The sequence below is a fragment of the Salmo salar genome, chromosome 02, assembly GCF_965601325.2.
Source record: "Salmo salar chromosome 02, fSalSal1, whole genome shotgun sequence".
Taxonomy (NCBI): domain Eukaryota; kingdom Metazoa; phylum Chordata; class Actinopteri; order Salmoniformes; family Salmonidae; genus Salmo; species Salmo salar.
Genome location: NC_138292.1, coordinates 84856682 through 84876471, shown reverse-complemented (window position 1 = coordinate 84876471; position 19790 = coordinate 84856682). Strand labels below are relative to the sequence as shown.

General features: G+C 39.2%; 2 protein-coding genes across 2 annotated transcripts; both read right to left on the bottom strand.

Annotated features, from left to right (window-relative positions):
• Nucleotides 1-4056: 4056 nt before the first annotated feature.
• On the bottom strand, nt 4057-7679 carry LOC145862668 (uncharacterized). Its single transcript, XM_082967792.1, has 2 exons — nt 7211-7679; nt 4057-6406 (listed from the first exon to the last, which is right to left on the bottom strand). The coding sequence occupies exons 1-2, from the start codon at nt 7497-7499 to the stop codon at nt 5664-5666; spliced, it is 1032 nt and encodes a 343-aa protein (XP_082823918.1). The 5' UTR covers nt 7500-7679; the 3' UTR covers nt 4057-5663.
• Nucleotides 7680-11154: 3475 nt separating this feature from the next.
• LOC106595183 (uncharacterized) lies at nt 11155-16928 on the bottom strand. Its single transcript, XM_082967797.1, has 2 exons — nt 16426-16928; nt 11155-12612 (listed from the first exon to the last, which is right to left on the bottom strand). The coding sequence occupies exons 1-2, from the start codon at nt 16706-16708 to the stop codon at nt 11954-11956; spliced, it is 942 nt and encodes a 313-aa protein (XP_082823923.1). The 5' UTR covers nt 16709-16928; the 3' UTR covers nt 11155-11953.
• Nucleotides 16929-19790: the final 2862 nt, after the last annotated feature.

Sequence of the window (19790 nt, the reverse complement as noted above, 5' to 3'; positions counted from 1 at the left end):
ATACAAAGCTCTCCCTCGCCCTCCATTTGGCAAATCCTGACCATAATTCTATTCTCCTGATTCCTGCTTACAAGCAAAAACTAAAGCAGGAAGTACAAGTGACTCGCTCAATATGGAAGTGGTCAGATGACGCGGATGCTATGCTACTGGACTGTTTTGCTGGCAGAGACTGGAATAAGTTCCGGGATTCATTCAATGGCAATGAGGAGTATACCACCTCAGTCACCGGCTTCATCAATAAGTGCATCGATGAAGTAATCCCCACAGTGACCTGGCGTACATATCCCAACCAGAAGCCATGGATTACAGACAACATCCGCACCGAGCTAAAGGCTAGAGCTGTCGCTTTCAAGGCGCAGGAAACTAATCCGGACGCTTATAAGAAATCCTGCTATTCCCTCAGACGAACCATCAAACAGGCAAAGCGTCAATACAGGATTAAGACTGAATCCTACTACACCGGCTCTGACGCTCGTCGGATGTGGCAGGGCTTGCAAGCTGCTTCCCAGTGATGCGAGCCTACCAGATGAGCTAAACGCCTTTTAAGCTCACTTCAAAGCATGCATGAGAGCACCAGCTGTTCCGGACGACTGTGTGATCACGCTCTCCTTAGCCGATGCGAGCAAGACCTTTAAACAGGTGAACATTCACATGGCCGCGAGGCCAGACAGATTATCAGGACGTGTACTCAGCGCATGCGTGGACCACCTGGCAAGGGTTTTACTGAAATGTTCAACATCTCCCTGACAGTCTGTAATGCCTACATGTTTCACGCAGACCACCATAGTCCCTGTGCCCATGAAGGCGAAGGTAACCTGCCTAAATGACTACCGCTCCGTAGCACTCATGTCTGTAGCCATGCTGATCCTCAACACGGGGGCCCCTCTAAAACAGAAAATTAACTAAATTCAATTGATATCAATCAACATAAGAATATGTTGAAGGCTAGCTCTATTGGGTGCAGATGACTGAACGGCAAATTTTTGTGTCTGTGTCTGCAGGTATACAGACGAGGAGGCATACAAAGGTATGTCAATTGGTATTGGTATGTTATGCAGATCACATTTACCATCTTCCACCCTAACCTCTTCATTGAATATCCCATAGGCCTCTACATTATGGACAAGGTACAGTACAAGTCAAATGTTTGGACACACCTACTCATTCAATAATTGTTACTATTCTCTACATTGTAGAATAGTGAAGACATCAAAACTGAAAAAACACATATGGAATTATGTAGTAACCAAAACTGTTAAACAAATCAAAATATATTTTATATTTTAGATTCTTCAAAATTACCCACCCTTTGCCTTGACGACAGCTTTGCACACTCTTCGCATTCTCAAATCAAATTTTATTGGTCACATACCCATGGTTAGCAGATGTTATTGCGAGTGTAGCGAAATGCTTGTAGTGTAGCGAAATGCTTGTGACGTGAGCCTTCTCTCAATCAGCTTCATGATGTAGTCACCTGGAATGCATTTCAAATAACAGGTGTGCCTTGTTAAAAGATACTTTGTGGAATTTATTTTCTTCATAATGGATTTGAGCCAATCAGCTAACACACCTGACTCCAATAATCAACTAATCATGATCTTCAGTTTAAAATGAAATTAGTTTTAATCAGGTGTGTTTGCTGGGGATGGGGGAAAAGTGTGACACCAATCAGGCCCTCGAGGATTGGAATTGCCCAAGCCTGTAATCTAGCAGAACAACCAAACTCTACAGTAGGACACATCAGACCTTTGATCTAGAACAACCAAGCCCTAAAGTAGGATACATCAGACCTTTGATCTAGAACAACCAAGCCCTAAAGTAGGATACATCAGACCTTTGATCTAGAACAACCAAGCCCTAAAGTAGGATACATCAGACCTTTGATCTAGTAGAACAACCAAGCCCTACAGTAGGATACAACAGACCTTTGATCTAGTAGAACAACCAAGCCCTACAGTAGGATACAACAGACCTTTGATCTAGTAGAACAACCAAGCCCTACAGTAGGATACAACAGACCTTTGATCTAGTAGAACAACCAAGCCCTACAGTAGGATACAACAGACCTTTGATCTAGTAGAACAACCAAGCCCTACAGTAGGATACAACAGACCTTTGATCTAGTAGAACAACCAAGCCCTACAGTAGGATACAACAGACCTTTGATCTAGTAGAACTACCAAGCCCTACAGTAGGATACAACAGACCTTTGATCTAGTAGAACAACCAAGCCCTACAGTAGGATACAACAGACCTTTGATCTAGTAGAACTACCAAGCCCTACAGTAGGATACAACAGACCTTTGATCTAGTAGAACTACCAAGCCCTACAGTAGGATACAACAGACCTTTGATCTAGTAGAACAACCAAGCCCTACAGTAGGATACAACAGACCTTTGATCTAGTAGAACTACCAAGCCCTACAGTAGGATACAACAGACCTTTGATCTAGTAGAACTACCAAGCCCTACAGTAGGATACAACAGACCTTTGATCTAGTAGAACAACCAAGCCCTACAGTAGGACACATCACTTTGACAGTACACTTTATTGAAGAGGAGTTTCAGTTGAAAGGTCGGTGCTTGCAAACATCATAGGCTACTTCCCCGGAGAGCACAGGGAGAAAACATGTCTCTGAGGTTGAGAGAAGCTTTAGCCGCCTGGAGCCTGAATGAGGAGCAGCCAGTGTGATAGGGTTGAGAGAAGCTTTAGCCACCTGGAGCCTGAATGAGGAGCAGCCAGTGTGATAGGGTTGAGAGAAGCTTTAGTTGCCTGGAGCCTGAATGAGGAGCAGCCAGTGTGTACAACGATCACGATAACAAAAAGGTAAAAAGCCATCACATTGAATGACTGGACCAGACTCTAATGTTTTGGACACAGGCTGCACCTTGCAATCGGTAGGCTACGTTTTACGTGTCTTTAAGGCACTTTGACTCATAATTTAAATTAGAATAATGATTGAACCTACACACAATTACACAATCAATAAGCTTCTTATTCCATCTACAGCCTATGGCTGCCTCAATGAATAATTCACTTAGCAAACTTAAGAACTCGCTATGGTAACAAAGGAAATAAAGCCTCACAGTGGAGGTGTCATAGAGAATTACACGGTTATCAAAACATCACACCAGGGTCACGCCTACATGAAACACAGCCATTAATAAGGATCGGACCCCTTTTTTTTCAATTTCCTCCAAAAAATGACCCAAATCTAACTGCCTGTAGCTCAGGACCTGAAGCAAGGTTATGCATATTCTTCATACCATTTGAAAAGGAAACACTTTGAAGTTTGTGGAAATGTGAAATTAATGTAGGAGACTATAACGCATTAGATCTGGTAAAAGATAATACAAAGATAAAAAATAAATATTTTTTTGCATCATCATCTTTTAAATGCAAGAGAAAGGCCATAGTGTACTATTCCAGGTTAGGCGCAATTTAGATTTTGGCCACTAGATGGCAGCAGTGTATGTACAAAGTCTTAGACTGATTCAATGAACCATTTAATTTCTGTTCAAAATGTTGTATGCAGATTGCCCAAATGTGCCTAATTGGTTTATTAATTCATTTTCAAGTTCATAACTGTGCACTCTCCTCAAACAATAGCATGTTATTATTTCACTGTAATAGCTACATTGAATTGGACAGTGCAGCTAGATTAACAAGAATTTAACCTTGGAAAGGTTCTTGTTACTTACAATCTCATGCTAATCACATTAGCCTATGCTAGCTCAACCGTCTAGAGGGGGGGACACTGATCCCGTATAGGTTTAAAGTTCTTTAAAAATCCCCTATGGGAAAAATTAATGGTGGATAAATGATTGTAACATAAACTTCCCGTCCACTAGATTATTACGTTACAATGTCAGTATTGCCTGAAAGACACACATCACCATCTGCTGACTGAAGTTGGCAGCAAAGTATTTATTTTCAAACATAATGTTTATTTTTCAAGTATTTTATGAAATAATACAATTATTTGTAAAAGTACAAAGAGAATCATGTGTTTGTATTTATTATGGATCCCCATTAGCTGCTGCCAAAGCAGTAGCTACTCTTCCTGGGGTCGAACAAAATGAAGGCAGTTTATACAATTTTAAAAACCTTACAATATATTCACAGATTTCACAACACACTATGTGACCTCAGGCCCCTACTCCACCACTACCACATATCTACAGTACTAAATCCATGTGTATGTATAGTGTGTTTGATCGTGTGTGTGTGTGTGTGTGCATGTGTCTGAGCCAATGTTTGAGTTGCTTCACAGTCCCCGCTGTTCCAAAAGGTGCTTTTTAATCTGTTTTTTAAATCTAATTTTACTGCCTGCGTCAGTTACTTGATGTGGAATAGAGTTCCATGTAGTCATGGCTCTATGTTGTACTGTGCGCCTCCCATAGTCTGTTCTGGACATGGAGACTGTGAAGAGACCTCTGGTGGCATGTCTTGTGGGGTATGCATGGGTGTCCGAGCTGTGTGCCACTAGTTTAGACAGACAACTCGGTGCATTCAACATGTCAATATCTCTCACAAATAAAAGTAGTGATGAAGTCACTCTCCTCCACTTTGAGCCAGGAGAGATTGACATGCATATTATTAATATTAGCTCTCTGTGTACATCCAAGGGCCAGCCATGCTGCCGTTCTGAGCCAATTGCAATTTTCCTAAGCACTTTTTTGTGGCACCTTACCCCACGACTGAACAGTAGTCAAGTTGCGACAAGGCCTGTAGGACCTGCCTTGTTGATAGTGTTGTTAAGGCACAGCATCACTTTATTATAGATAGACTTCTCCCCATCTTAGCTACTACTGCATCAATATGTTTTGACTATGACGGTTTACAATTCAGGGTTACTCAAAGCACTTTAGTCATCTCAACTTGCTCAATTTCTACATTATTTATTACAAGAGGTAGTTGAGGTTTAGGGTTTAGTGAGTGTTTTGTTCCAAATACAATACTAGCTCTTTGTTGAGTGTTGCAGTCATTTCAGTTGCTGTAGTAGCTGACGTGTATAGTGTTGAGTCATCCGCATACATAGACACTCTGACTTTACTCAAAGTCAGTGGCATGTCGTTAGTAAACATTTTAAAAAGCAAGGGGCCTAAACAGCTACCCTGGGGAATTCCTGATTCTTACTGGATTATATTTGAGAGGCTTCCATTAAAGAACACCCTCCATGTTATGTTAGACAAGTAACACTTTATCCACATTATAGCAGTGAGTGTAAAGCCATAACACATACATTTTTCCAGCAGCAGACTATGATCGATAATGTCAAAAGCAGCATTGAAGTCTAACAAGACTTGTTGATCAGAACAGATTTGTAATGAGTGAGTATTTAAAACGAAGTTAACAAACATATCACAATATGCAGCTGGGCTATACTGCTCCGACATGGTGTAACAATGCATCATGTAGATGTACAATACCAGTCAAAAGTTTGGACACGCCTACTCATTCAAAGGGTTTTATTTATTTTTTTACTATTTTCTACATTGTAGAATAATAGTGAAGACATCAAAACTATGAAATAACACATACGGAATCATGTAGTAACCAAAAAGTGTAAAACACATCAAAATATATTTTATATTTCAGATTCTTCAAAGTAGCCACCCTTTACTGTTCAGCAGCCTACATATGTCCTATGTCCTACTGTTCAGCAGCCTACATCCTTATCTCCTGTGTGTATTCTCTCATGTCTTCTCATGTGACCTAACTGGTTAAAACGCTTTCCACACTGGGAGCAGTGATGAGGCTTCTCTCCTGTGTGCGTCCTCTCATGTCTTCTCAGGTCCCCTAACCAAGCAAAACTCTTTTCACATTGGGAGCAGTGGTAGGGCTTCTCCCCTGTGTGTATTCTCTCATGCTGTTTCAGTTGTCCTTTCAGGTTAAAACTCTTTCCACACTGGGAGCAGTGATGAGGCTTATCTCCTGTGTGTGTCCTCTCATGTATTTTCAGGCTCGCTAACAAGGAAAAACTCTTTCCACACTGGGAGCATTGGAAAGGTTTATCTCGCTTCTCTCCTGTGTGTATTCTCTCATGCTCTTTCAGGTATTCTTTCCGGTTAAAACTCTTTCCACACTGGGAGCAGTGATGAGGCTTCTCTCCTGTGTGTATTCTCTCATGTATTTTTAGGTTCCCTAACTGAATAAATATCTTTCCACACTGAGAGCAGTGATGAGGAGTATCTCTTGCGTGTGTCCTCTCATGCCTTTTCAGGCTCGCTAACAAGGAAAAACTCTTTCCACACAGGGAGCATTCGAAAGGCTTCTCTCCTGTGTGTATTCTCTCATGGCGTTTCAGGTCCCCTAACTGTTTAAAACCCTTTCCACAGTGGGAGCAGTTGTGTCGTCTTGCTGGTTTGGACGTCTCTGGTTCCTCTGAGTCTGGTCTTTCTCCTGCCAAAGACAGAGTGTTTATTTAAATAGAGATCTGAATGAAACCTCCACAACTCTCTTGCTAGGAGGTTGAATCCAAATCAGATCCCTCAACCTGAGGCCAGTTTACAAAAAAAATCTAATAAAAAAATAATCTTGGTGTAATTTGAAAAACAAAAGATGTAGACTCTTCTAGTGGCAGACGTGACAAAATGTTTACCATCCAATTTTACTTAATTCAACGTTACAGTTAACTTTATCAATTATATTAACCCATATTTTAAGATGACATAAAATGGACAGCGTATGGTTAGCAATGGTCATCACACTGGATTAATGATATCCTGAAAACATATCAAGCTCATTTAGATCGTCCTGTGTGTCATGACATCATAAACACATCTTGCTTTGATAATTTAACGTTTCCTAAACAGCGCCAACGTTAGGCTACTGCAGCATCACTCTACCCGTGATGTCAAAGTAATTTTTGATAAGGTACGAAAATGAACTAAACGATTTGGTATCATTTTGATTATGGAAGATTGAATACGTGTGCGTGAAACTGTTTTCATGGAATAATTCGTAGCTGTCGTTTCTATCTGAGTATTAGAGAACATCCGACTCCGTTTCCCCTCACAGAAAACACACTGTACCGTAAAGTGTTGTCACTTCGCGTAAGAAAATGTAGGTGGAAACAGAAGCGTGGGTGGCTTGACAGCGTTTTGCGAATGACGGCTCACTTGACCGCAGTCTTTAACCCGACACATTAGTTCAATAGTTCAACAACTACAGAGTTTGTTCCACTGTTTTGAAAATAGTGCTTACTGGTGTTAATCAGATCTCCTTTCTCCTCCAACGTGACCGTAATCTCCCCCTCCTCCTTCATTCCAAAAACGGCATCCTCCTCTTTCACTCTTAAAGCTTCTTCGTTCACTGTAAATTCTTCTTCTTTCACTGTAACAGCCTCACCCTCGACTTCTTTTTTAACTGTGACAGCCTCCTCTTCCTCCTCCTCTTTCACAAAAACTTCTTTCTCTGTCCAACAGACCTCTTCTTTAGCACGGGGGAAGTAGCGTGAGCTCATGGTCGAGGATGATATCAAGCTAGTTAGCATTAGCCGAGTGTTACTTAGCCAGATAGCTAAAAACGTAAATGATATGGAGCAAATACGCAGACGATGTGTTTAAAAAAACTGCGGTTAATATGAACAAAAATGGCCCAAAGAGCTTCAATGTTGTGGTTTTATGTTGGCTAGCACGCTACCGAGGTGGATGAATTGTTGTTGTAGAAAAAGCGTCCCGTCCACTACATTATACGTCACGCAAGAGGCATCACATGAAAGACTCACGTCGCCATCTGCTGACTGGAGTGGGTAACACAGTTGAACAAAAACAGAATTCTGGAAAACAATGTAAACTAATAATTGTAGTTCTCTTACTTCTTACAGATAATAATTTCCTCTACGCAGATTTAGAAGCTGAATAGAGATTTGTACATTATTAACAAACCCTGTTAAGAATCAACCCGGTTACGAATCAACCCTGTTATAGTACACCCTGTTATTAATAAACCCTGTTATGATAAACCCTGTTATGATAAACCCTGTTATTAATAAACCCTGTTATGATAAACCCTGTTATGATAAACCCTGTTATTAATAAACGCTGTTATAAAAGGTGATGTGTTAAAAAAATCCTCTGTTTGTTCTTCTTCACATTAATAGTTTTTATCTCGGGGAGAGAGTACTATTCCTTTACAGGGGATCTGCAGTTCAAACAATAACAAAGCAGATACCCCACCCCTGTTTTGGTAAAAAACTGAGGCTGGAGAAATTCAACCACTCTCAAATTCATAGATTAATGGATGCAAAAACTGACCATCCATGATATTACAATTCTAGTTTATCCATGTTTTCAGGTTAACAGTGTTCACATTATTTACAAACAATGGAGTTAAACAGGTTGGGTTCTGATGAGGTACGACAGTTGAACTAAGCTCATAAGGCATTTATAAGTTCATATTCTTCAAGAGTCAATGGGTATATATCATTGATTTAAAAGTTTGAAATTGGATATATCAATCGCAGATTTCCCCTTTAAAGTCGCTCAGAAAAAACAAGCTCTGACTGGGAAAAATATCTTCCAATGGTCACCGAACTTTTATTTCCAATTCTGAAACTGCTGCATCTTCTTACACCAATGACTTTCTGACCTGAAAATCACTAATATCATGACTTGACCTCTCCCCCCTCCCCCGAATTCCACTTAACAGACGCAATCACTGGCACCATGCACTCCTCAGGCTATATGCTATCAATTTCTGTGGAGGGTTTGATGTGTTAGGGTTAAAAGCAGAGCTTGAACTGAGGGGCTGTGTGACGATATAGTTTTAACCCTTGTTATAGTGAATAGTAAAAAGCATAGGTTACCCCTTGTTGGGTTATAAATGGTGATTAAAAAACAATGATCCACGGTGCTTTCCACATATTCTACTAGCCTATCGAAGGTCTCGCTCAGCCTCAACATGGGGTCATGGTAGGCATACAGGCCTATGAAAAACATTGCATTTACAATATAAAGTCAAATATCATTATCCCATTATACCATTGAAAATATGGTTGTTTTAAATGCTCCGAAACTGAGAATATTAATGGTAGGCTATGCCTGTAGCAAAAGACCACTGAAACAGTATGTGTCTATCCATACACCAAACAGGTTAACAGATAAACACATGTTTGATGTTCAGGGGGGGGGGGGGGGGGGGGGGGTGCATTGAATCAGGCTATTCAGTGCAGTTGTGTTCTTCCGTATAACCTATAGCCTAAACGGAACCCTTACAACAAAACATTGCAGTGTTGAAAGTGCAGTAAAAGAGCACTAACTGCAGTCGACTGTGGTATTTTGGAACAGAGTAAGCAGTAAGAATAATTGAAGTTACACTGCAGAATTACTGCAGTATAAAAAATATTTGTTATTTTGGACAAAGTATTTTGCAGTTTTACTCCACTCTGAATGCATTTTTTGCCCCCGTAAGGGAACCGAAAACTTCCCAGCCTGTGGCTCAGTTGGTAGAGCATGGTGTTTGCAATGGTGTTTGCAACGCCAGGGTTGTGGGTTCGATTCCCACGGGGGGCCAGTACGGGCGAAAAAAATGTATGAAATGAATTGAAATGTATGCATTCACTAGTGTAAGTCGCTCTGGATAAGAGCGTCTGCTAAATGACTAAAATGTAAAAATGTAAATCAAAGCCTGAACACTTCGGCTAGCCTCTATTTATTCTGGATTTGACAAATTATAGCCTGACTTCTAGGATCCTTTGACTTCTCCCCGCGACATATGTTTCCAATTAGACTAAATTGAGTCATGTGAATACTTTTAGAATGTTGACCTATTCATTTGAATAGGTTAACCATTATGATTAATGATATTTACTACCTTCTGCTTTTTATGAATAAACATTAAAATCGGTAAAAATCATAACTGGTTTAGATGTTCCGTATGGGTCCTTTGAATGTTCCTTTGTTTCCCATAAATGACTACTGCTTTATACCTGAACACGTTAAGGTGACGCCGAGGCCTATTCCTTGTAAAGATCAGGCTGTGTGTATTTCAGTATAACGGGTGTGAGGGGAAAACGCACTATAGGCATGTCTCTGTCTCCAAACAAATAGTATGCATTTATTTTGTCATAGAGTGGGTTGTTTAGGCTACCTATTGTTTGTTAATGTTGATGAATTCCCCGTTGTATCACCACCAGTAAATGTTCAACGTTAATTCCCGTCTTTATTCATCAACAATGTTAATTTACGGTCATTTCTGTTAATGCAATTCATACTGCTACACTTCATAAACATGTTTTGTTTTATTTCATACCATTTACGAGTTTTGTCAATTATTTAATTGTTGTGTACAAAACAAAAATCAACCTGTTTAATAATAATAATAATGCTAATTAATAACAATAATGTTTAATAGTAATAATAATGTTTAATAATAATAATAATGGTTCATAATATTAATGTTTAATAATAATGTTTAATTGTAATAATGTTGAATAATAATGTTTAATAATAATAATGTTTAATTGTAATAATTGTTTAATAATAATAATGTTTAATAATAATAATGTTTAATAGTAATAATGTTTAATAGTAATAATGTTTAATAATAATAATGGTTCATAATAATAATGTTTAATAATAATAATATGTAATATTATAATAATATGGCCTGCTCCAGATTTGAGCTAACATCCCATTGGAACACCTGTGTGGGATCAACACTCAGTTTTCTATAGAAACATTCATTACGGATTCGCGTCTGAATGTCTTCTTTGTATTTTACATAGTCTAAAACAACCACAACACCCCCCTTGTCTGCAGGTTTGATGCAAAGATGACTCTTACATTAGTTCATTAAGTGCCTGTTCTTCTGTCCTGGTGAGGTTCTTCTGAATATGGCTTGTTTTTCTCATATATACCGACATTGTTGGACTGACCTACAACAGGTATTAATGGAGGAGTTGGTAACCATAGGACACATACATAGCTTCTTGTTGGACTGACCTACAACAGGTATTAATGGAGGAGTTGGTAACCATAGGACACATACATAGCTTCTTGTTGGACTGACCTACAACAGGTATTAATGGAGGAGTTGGTAACCATAGGACACATACTGACATAGCTTCTTGTTGGACTGACATACAACAGGTATTAATGGAGGAGTTATTAACCATAGGATAGAATGTGCTTTTTGGGTTTAAATCAGGAGCAGTTATTCGTTTTTTTAGGGGGAAGATCAGCTTTAATATTAAATCAAATTTTATTAGTCACATGCAACGAATACAACAGGTGTAGACTTTACAGTGAAATGCATACTTACAAGCCCCTAACCAACAATTCAGTAAAACATTTTTTAACAAAAGCAAGAATAAGAAATAAAAGTTACAAGTAATTAAAGAGCAGCAGTAAAATAACAATAGTGAGACCATATACAGGGGGGTACCGGTACAGAGTCAATGTGCGGCAGCACCAGTTAGTCGAGGTAATATGTACATGTACGTAGAGTTATTAAAGTGACTATGCATAGATGATGATAATAACAGAGAGTAGCAGCGAGGTAAAAGAGGGGGGAGGCAATTCAAATAGTCTGGGTAGCCATTTGATTAGATGTTCAGGAGTCTTATGGCTTGGACCTAGACTTGGCGCTCCAGTACAGCTTGCCGTGTGGCTGGAGTCTTTGACAATTTTTTGGGCCTTCCTCTGACACCGCCTGGTATAGAGGTCCTGGATGGCAAGAAGCTTGGCCCCGGTGATGTACTGGGCCGTACGCACTGCCCTCTGTAGTGCCTTGCGGACGGAGGCCGAGCAGTTGCCATACCAGGCAGTGATTCAACCAGTTAGGATGCTCTCGATGGTGCAGCTGTAGAACATTTAGAGGATCTGAGAACTCATGTCAAATCTTTTCAGTCTCCTGAGGGGGAATAGGCTTTGTCGTGCCCTCTTCACAACTGTCTGTCCTATGTCCTACTGTTCAGCAGCAAGCATCTGTCCTATGTCCTACTGTTCAGCAGCCTACATCCTTATCTCCTGTGTGTATTCTCTTATGTCTTCTCATGTGACCCAACCACGCAAAACTCTTTTCACATTGGGAGCAGTGGTAAGGCTTCTCCCCTGTGTGTATTATCTCATGCTGTTTCAGTTGTCCTTTCAACTTAAAACTCTTTCCACACTGGGAGCAGTGATGTGGCTTTTCCCCTGTGTGTATTCTATCATGTATTTTCAGGCTCGCTAACAACGAAAAATTATTTCCACACTTAGAGCATTGGAAAGGTTTATCTCGCTTCTCCCCGGTGTGTATTCTCTCGTGTTCTTTCAGGTATTCTTTCCGGTTAAAACTCTTTCCACACTGGGAGCAGTGATGAGGTTTTTCTCCTGTGTGTGTCATGCCATGTCTTTTCAGGCACCCTGATGAGAAAAAACTCTTTCCACACTGGGAGCAGTGATGAGGCTTTTCCCCTGTGTGTATCCTCTCATGTCTTTTCATGCTCGCTAACAAGGAAAAACACTTTCCACACTGGAAGCATTGGAAAGGCTTCTCCCCTGTGTGTATTCTCTCATGTCGTTTCAGACACCTTAACTGGTTAAAAATCATTCCACAGTGGGAGCAGTGGTGTCGTCTTGCTGGTTTGGACGTCTCTGGTTCCTCGGAGTCTGGTCTTTCTCCTGCCAAAGACAGAGTGTTTATTTAAATAGAGACCTGAATGAAACCTCCACATGATACAACTGTCAAGCTAGGAGGTTGAATCCAAATCACATCCCCCAATAACCATAGGCCAGTTTACAAAAAATGTCTAATTTAAAAGAATCTTGGTGTAATTTGAAAATCAAAATATGTAGAGTTCCAACTAGAATCTTGCTCTCATGGAATGTCATGTTTATAGGCTGAGCAAAGCTCTATAATAATAGATAATGTCATGTCTTTAGACTGAGCACAGCTCTATAATAATATAATAATAGATCATGTCATGTCTTTAGACTGAGCAGAGCTCTATAATAATAGATAATGTCATGTTTTTAGGCTGAGCAGAGCTCTATAATAATAGATAATGTCATGTTTTAAGGCTGAACAAAGCTCTATAATAATATATAATGTCATGTTTATAGGCTGAGCAGAGCTCTATAATAACTTCTTCGGGCTAAGGAGCAGTATTCGGAAGTTTGGATGAATGAGGTGCCCAAAGTAAACTGCCTGTTACTCAGGCCCAAAAGCTAGGATATGCATGTAATTGGTAGTATTGCATAGAAAACACTCTAAAGTTTCCAAAACTGTTAAAATAATATCTGTGAGTATAACAGAACTGATATAGCAGGCGAAAACCCGAGGAGAAGCCATCCAGAATTCTTTTTTTGGAGGTGACACCATTTAAAATGCCTGTCTATGAGGAAATCAATGGAATACCTCTCAGATTGCAGTTAACCTCTTGGGTCCACCCCTTCCCGTTCTGATCCCTGTGACGAGATTGCTTGACAAGATACATGGTGCGAAATTCAAAACAGCAAAAATCGAATAATTTCAATTTCTCACATTTGAAAGATAAACATCTCCTTAATCCAACCACGTTGTCCGATTTCAAAGAGGTTTTACGGCGAAAGCATAAAGTTAGATTATGTTAGGACAGTACATAGACAAAACATTACACACAGCCATTTTGAAAGCAAGCATATGTCACAAAAACCAAAACCACAGCTAAATGCAGCACTAACCTTTGATGATCTTCATCAGACGACACTCCTAGGACATTATGTTAGACAATACATGCATTTTTTGTTCTATCAAGTTCATATTTTTATCCAAAAGCAGCATTTTACATCGGCGCATGACGTTCAGAAAATGTATCTCCCCCAAAACTGCCGGTGAATTTACAAAAATACTCATAAAACGTGGATAAAATATTAAACTGTTATTCAAAGAATTATAGATGAACATCTCCTGAATGCAACCGCATTGACTGATTTCAAAATAACTTTACTGGGAAAGCACACTTTGCAATAATCTGAGTACTGTGCTCAGAAAAATACACTACGCAATACAGATAGCCGCCATGTTGGAATCATCTAAAATCATAAATAACATTAGAAATATTCACTTACCTTTAAAAATCTTCATCAGAAGGCACTTCCAGGAATCCCAGGTCCACAACAAATGTTGTTTTGTTCGATAAAGTTAATAATTTATGTCCAAATAACTCCATGTTGTTCCATGTTTTTAGCGCGTTCAGTAGGCTACTCAAAATGTAGGGCGCGCGAGGGAAATGTCACGACGAAAAGCCCCCCCCAAAAATCTATTTACGTTCGTTCAAACATGTCAAACGTTGTATAGCATCAATCTTTAGGGCCATTTTAACGTGAAACGTCAGTAATATTTCAACCGGACCTTTCCTGTGTCTTGAAAAACGTTTTGGAACACAAGGTCTCATCTCACATGAACGCGCGACAATGAAGTGATGTCATCCCAGGGACATCAACTCCCATGCCTTCTCATTCGGTCTCTGTTCATCATAGACGCTTCAAACAACTTTCTAAAGACTGTTGACATCTAGTGGAAGCCTTAGGAAGTGCAAAATGAATCCTTTGTCACTGTGTGTTCCATTGGCAATGACTTGAAAATAGTACAGCCACAAGATTTTCATTTCCTGCTTGTATTTTTCTCAGGTTTTTGCCTGCCACATGAGTTCTGTTATACTTACAGACACCATTCAAACAGTTTTAGAAACTTCAGAGTGTACTAATAATATGCATATTCTAGTCTCTGGGCCAGAGTAGTAACCTTTTCAAATTGGGTACGTTTTTCATCCGGCCGTGAAAATACTGCCCCCTAGCCCCAACAGGTTAATAGGGCTTCCAGTAGATGTCAACAGATATTATGGACTACAGTATTTCAATCAGTGTCATAGGCGGCATTTGATCCATGGTAAACACCTTACAGATACAGCGACATTCTGGTACCTACTGTTAGTGCATAGACTACCTGTAGACTTCCAGTCATTTCACCAACGCTAGTTAGCGCTGGCTCGCGAAACATCTAACTTTATTCATGCTACACACACAGACATAAAAATGGTTTCCACGAGTTAATTGGACTCTGTAAAAATTGCCATAACCTCCCTTTAACAATTCCTACATTAAAAACAACATATTCAATGTAAAACTTGATTAGAATGTCCACAAAGTGTGACTTTGGGGTGATTTTAACAAAATGTAATCCATAGAAGTGTCCTTTGGCAGAATATGGTCATCATTAGGGGAAGGATTGTTGACATGTATTCAGGTCCAAAATGATCCGTGGGGCAGTGCTTGAGCCATCACTACAGAGCCAGGTTCGATCCCGCGCTGTGTCCGGGGAGAAAAAGTGGGTGAAAATAAAGGAAACCAACAAAGTGTTGTAACTGCCAATATAAAGGAAACCCCAACATAAAGTGTCTTGAGCGTTGGGCCCCCACAACAGCTTCAGTGTGCCTTGGCCTTTAAGGACATTAAACACTTCATGAGAATAGTTTGGAAAATACTCATCATAACTTGAATTTGTCTTAATGCTTTTATGATATTTAAATTAGTAGGATTTTGGTTCCCAATGGCAAGGAGGGATTGTTCTGATGGGCTTTGTATGCAGCATCATTTCTGTCTTTAGAATGCTTTGATCAACTGTAAGGGTTGTTCACGTCTCGTGATTTTTATACATTTCTATTGTTCCTTCTCTCTCTCATTATTACTTGAGGGTTCCCATGTTTTAGGTTATTCAGAAACAACTTCTAACTTTCTGACATAACCTAGAACTCAACAAAGTACTGAGTAAAGGGTCTGAATACTTTCCCGAATGTACAGTAAACAAGTGTTTTTCCAATGTTGTAGCTGTCATATGGGCATGTTATACATTACAATGTTAATGACAATAGATTAGGGATGTACTGATGGCAGACGTGACAAATTGTTTACCATCCAATGGTACTTAAACGTTAACTGTAATATAGAATTAGCAATTATGTTAACCCATATTTTAAATATGGTCATCACATTGGATTAATGATATTCTGAAAACATATCAAGCTCATTTAGATCGTCCTGTGTGTCATGACATCATAAACACATCTTGCTTTGATAATTTAACATTTCCTAAACAGCGCCAACGTTAGGCTACTACAGCATCACTCTACCCGTGATGTCAAAGTAATTTTTGATAAGGTACGAAAATGAACTAAACGATTTGGTATCACTTTGATTATGGAAGATTGAATACGTGTGCGTCAAACTGTTTGCTTGGAATAATTTGTAGCTGTCGTTTCTATCTGAGTATTAGAGAACATCCGACTCCGTTTCCCCTCACAGAAAACACACTGTACCGTAAAGTGTAGTCACTTCGCTTAAAAAAATTCACGCGGAAGTTTTGCGAATGACAGCTCACTTGACCACAGTCTTTAACACTACACATTACTTCAACAACTATAGAGTTTGTGCCACTGTTTTTAAGACAGTACTCACTGGTGTTAATCAGATCTCCAGTCTCCTCCAATGGGACGGTAATCTCCCCCTCCTCCTTCATTCCAAAAACTGCATCCTCCTCTTTCACTCTTAAAGATTCATCCCCTTCTTTCACTATAAATTCTTCCTCTTTCACGTCTTTCTCTTCTTTCACTGTAACAGCCTCACCCTCTACCTCTTTTTTAACTGTGACAGCCTCCTCTTCCTTCTCCTCTTTCACAAGAACTTCTTTCTCCGTCCAGCAGACCTCTTCTTTAGCACAGGGGAAGTAGCGGGAGCTCATGGTCGAGGATGTTAGCAAGTAAACTAGTTAGCATTAGCCGAGTGTTACTTAGCTAATAACATAAATAGCACATTAAATAGAGTAACTAGTAAATACGCAGACAGTGTGTTTAAAACACTGAGGTTAATATAAACAAAAATGGCCTAAAGAGCTTCAATGTTGTGGTTTTATGTTGGCTAGCACGCTACCGAGGTGGATGAATTGTTGTTGTAGAAAAAACGTCCCGTCCACTACATTATACGTCACGCAAGAGGCATCACCTGAGAGACTCACGTCGCCATCTGTTGACTGGAGTGGGTAACACAGTTGAACAAAAACAATATTCTGGAAAACAATGTAAACTAATAATTGTTAAATAACCAGTTCTCTTACTTCTTACAGATAAAAATTTCCTCTACGCAGATGTAGAAGCTGAATAGGGATTTGTTCATTATTGTAAACCTGTTACGGATCAACCCTGTTACGAGTAAACCCTGTTATAATAAACCCTGTTATTAATAAACCCTGTTATGATAAACCCTGTTATGATAAACCCTGTTATTAATAAACGCTGTTATAAAAGGTGATGTGTTAAAAAAAATCCTCTGTTTGTTCTTCTTCACATTAATAGTTTTTATCTCAGGGAGAGAGTACTATTCCTTTACAGGGGATCTGCAGTTCAAACAATAACAAAGCAGATACCCCACCCCTGTTTTGGTAAAAAACTGAGGCTGGAGAAATTCAACCACTCTCAAATTCATAGAGAAATGGATACAAGAACTGACCATCCATGATATTACAATTCTAGTTTATCCATGTTTTCAGGTTAACAGTGTTCACATTATTTACAAACAATGGAGTTAAACAGGTTGGGTTCTGATGAGGAAGGACAGTTGAACTAAGCTCATAAGTTCATATTCTTCAAGAGTCAATGGGTATATATGATTGATTTAGAAGTTTGACATTTGATGTAGCAATCGCAGATTTCCCCTTTAAAGTCGCTCAGAAAAAACAAGCTCTGACTGGGAAAAATATCTTCCAATGGTCACCGAACTTTTATTTCCAATTCTGAAACTGCTGCGTCTTCCTACACCTCTGACTTTCCGACCTGAAAATCACTGATATCATGACTTGACCTCTTCCCCCCTCCCCCGAATTCCACTTAACAGACGCAATCACTGGCACCATGCACTCCTCAGACTATATGCTATCAATTTCTGTGGAGGGTTTGATGTGTTAGGGTTAAAAGCAGAGCTTGAACTGAGGGGGTGTGTGACGATATAGTTTTAACCCTTGTTATAGTGAATAGTAAAAAGCATAGGTTACCCCTTGTTGGTTTATAAATGGTGATAAAAAAACAATGATCCACGGAGCTTTCTACATATTCTACTAGCCTATCGAAGGTCTCGCTCAGCCTCAACATGGGGTCATGGTAGGCATACAGGCCTATGAAAAACATTGCATTTACAATATAAAGTCAAATATCATTATCCCATTATACCATTGAAAATATGGTTGTTTTAAATGCTCCGGGAACTGAGAATATTAATGGTAGGCTATGCCTGTAGCAAAAGACCACTGAAACAGTATGTGTCTATCCATACACCAAACAGGTTAACAGATAAACACGTTTGATGTTCAACGTGTTGCATTGAATCACGCTATTTATTTCAGTTGTGTTATTCCGTATAACCTATAACAAAAGATTGCAGTTTTGAAAGTGCAGTAAAAGTACACTAACTCAAATCAAATCAAATTTATGTACATAGCCCTTCTTACATGAGCTGATATCTCAAAGTGTTGTACAGAAACCCAGCCTAAAACCCCAAACAGCAAGCAATGCAGGTGTAAAAGCACGGTGTAGAAGCTACTAACTGCAGTCGACTGTGGTATTTTAGACGCAGTTAATGATATTTAGTCTTATGCTTTTTACAAATAAACATTAAAATCGGCAAAAAATTATAATTGGTTTAAATATTCGGGTCCTTTGAATTAGAGGTCGACCGATTAATCGGAATGGCCGATTAATTAGGGACGATTTCAAGTTTTCATAACAATCGGAAATCGGTATTTTTGGACTCCGATTTGGCCAATTAAAAAAAAAATGTTGTAATTTTTTTTAGACCTTTATTTAACTAGGCAAGTCAGTTAAGAACACATTCTTATTTTCAATGACGGCCTAGGAACGGTGGGTTAACTGCTTTGTTCAGGGGCAGAAAAACAGATTTTTACCTTGTCAGCTCAGGGATTCAATCTTGCAACCTTACGGTTAACTAGTCCAACGTTCTAACCACCTGCTTTACATTGCACTCCATGAGGTTACACGAATGCAGTAAGAAGCCAAGGTAAGTTGCTAGCTAGCATTACACTTATCTTATAAAAATCAATCAATCATAATCACTAGTTAACTACACATGGTTGATGATATTACTAGTTCATCTAGCCTGTCCTTCGTTGCATATAATCACTTAGGTACACGTTGCTCCAACCATAAACATCAGTGCCTTTCTTAAAATCAATACAGAAGTATATATTTTTAAACCTGCATATTTAGTTAATATTGCCTGCTAACATGAATTTCATTTAACTTGGGAAAATGTGTCACTTCTCTTGCAAACAGAGTCAGGGTATATGCAGCAGTTTGGGCCTCCTGGCTCGTTACGAACTGTGAAAACTGTGAAGACTATTCTTCCTAACAAAGACAGCCGACTTCGCCAAACGGGGATGATTTAACAAAAGCGCATTTGCGAAAAAAGCACAATCGTTGCACGACTGTACCTAACCATAAACATCAATGCCTTTCTTAAAATCAATACACAGAAGTATATATTTTTAAACCTGCATATTTAGCTAAATGAAATCCAGGTTAGCAGGCAATATTAACCAGGTGAAATTGTGTCATTTTGCGTTCATTGCACGCAGTCAGGGTATATGCAACACTTTGGGTAATTTGTCAGAATTTTACGTAATTATGACATAACACTGAAGGTTGTGCAATGTAACAGGAATAACGTTTTGTTTTCGAGATGATAGTTTCCGGATTCAACCATATTAATGACCTAAGGCTCGTGTTTCTGTGTGTTATTATGTTATAATTAAGTCT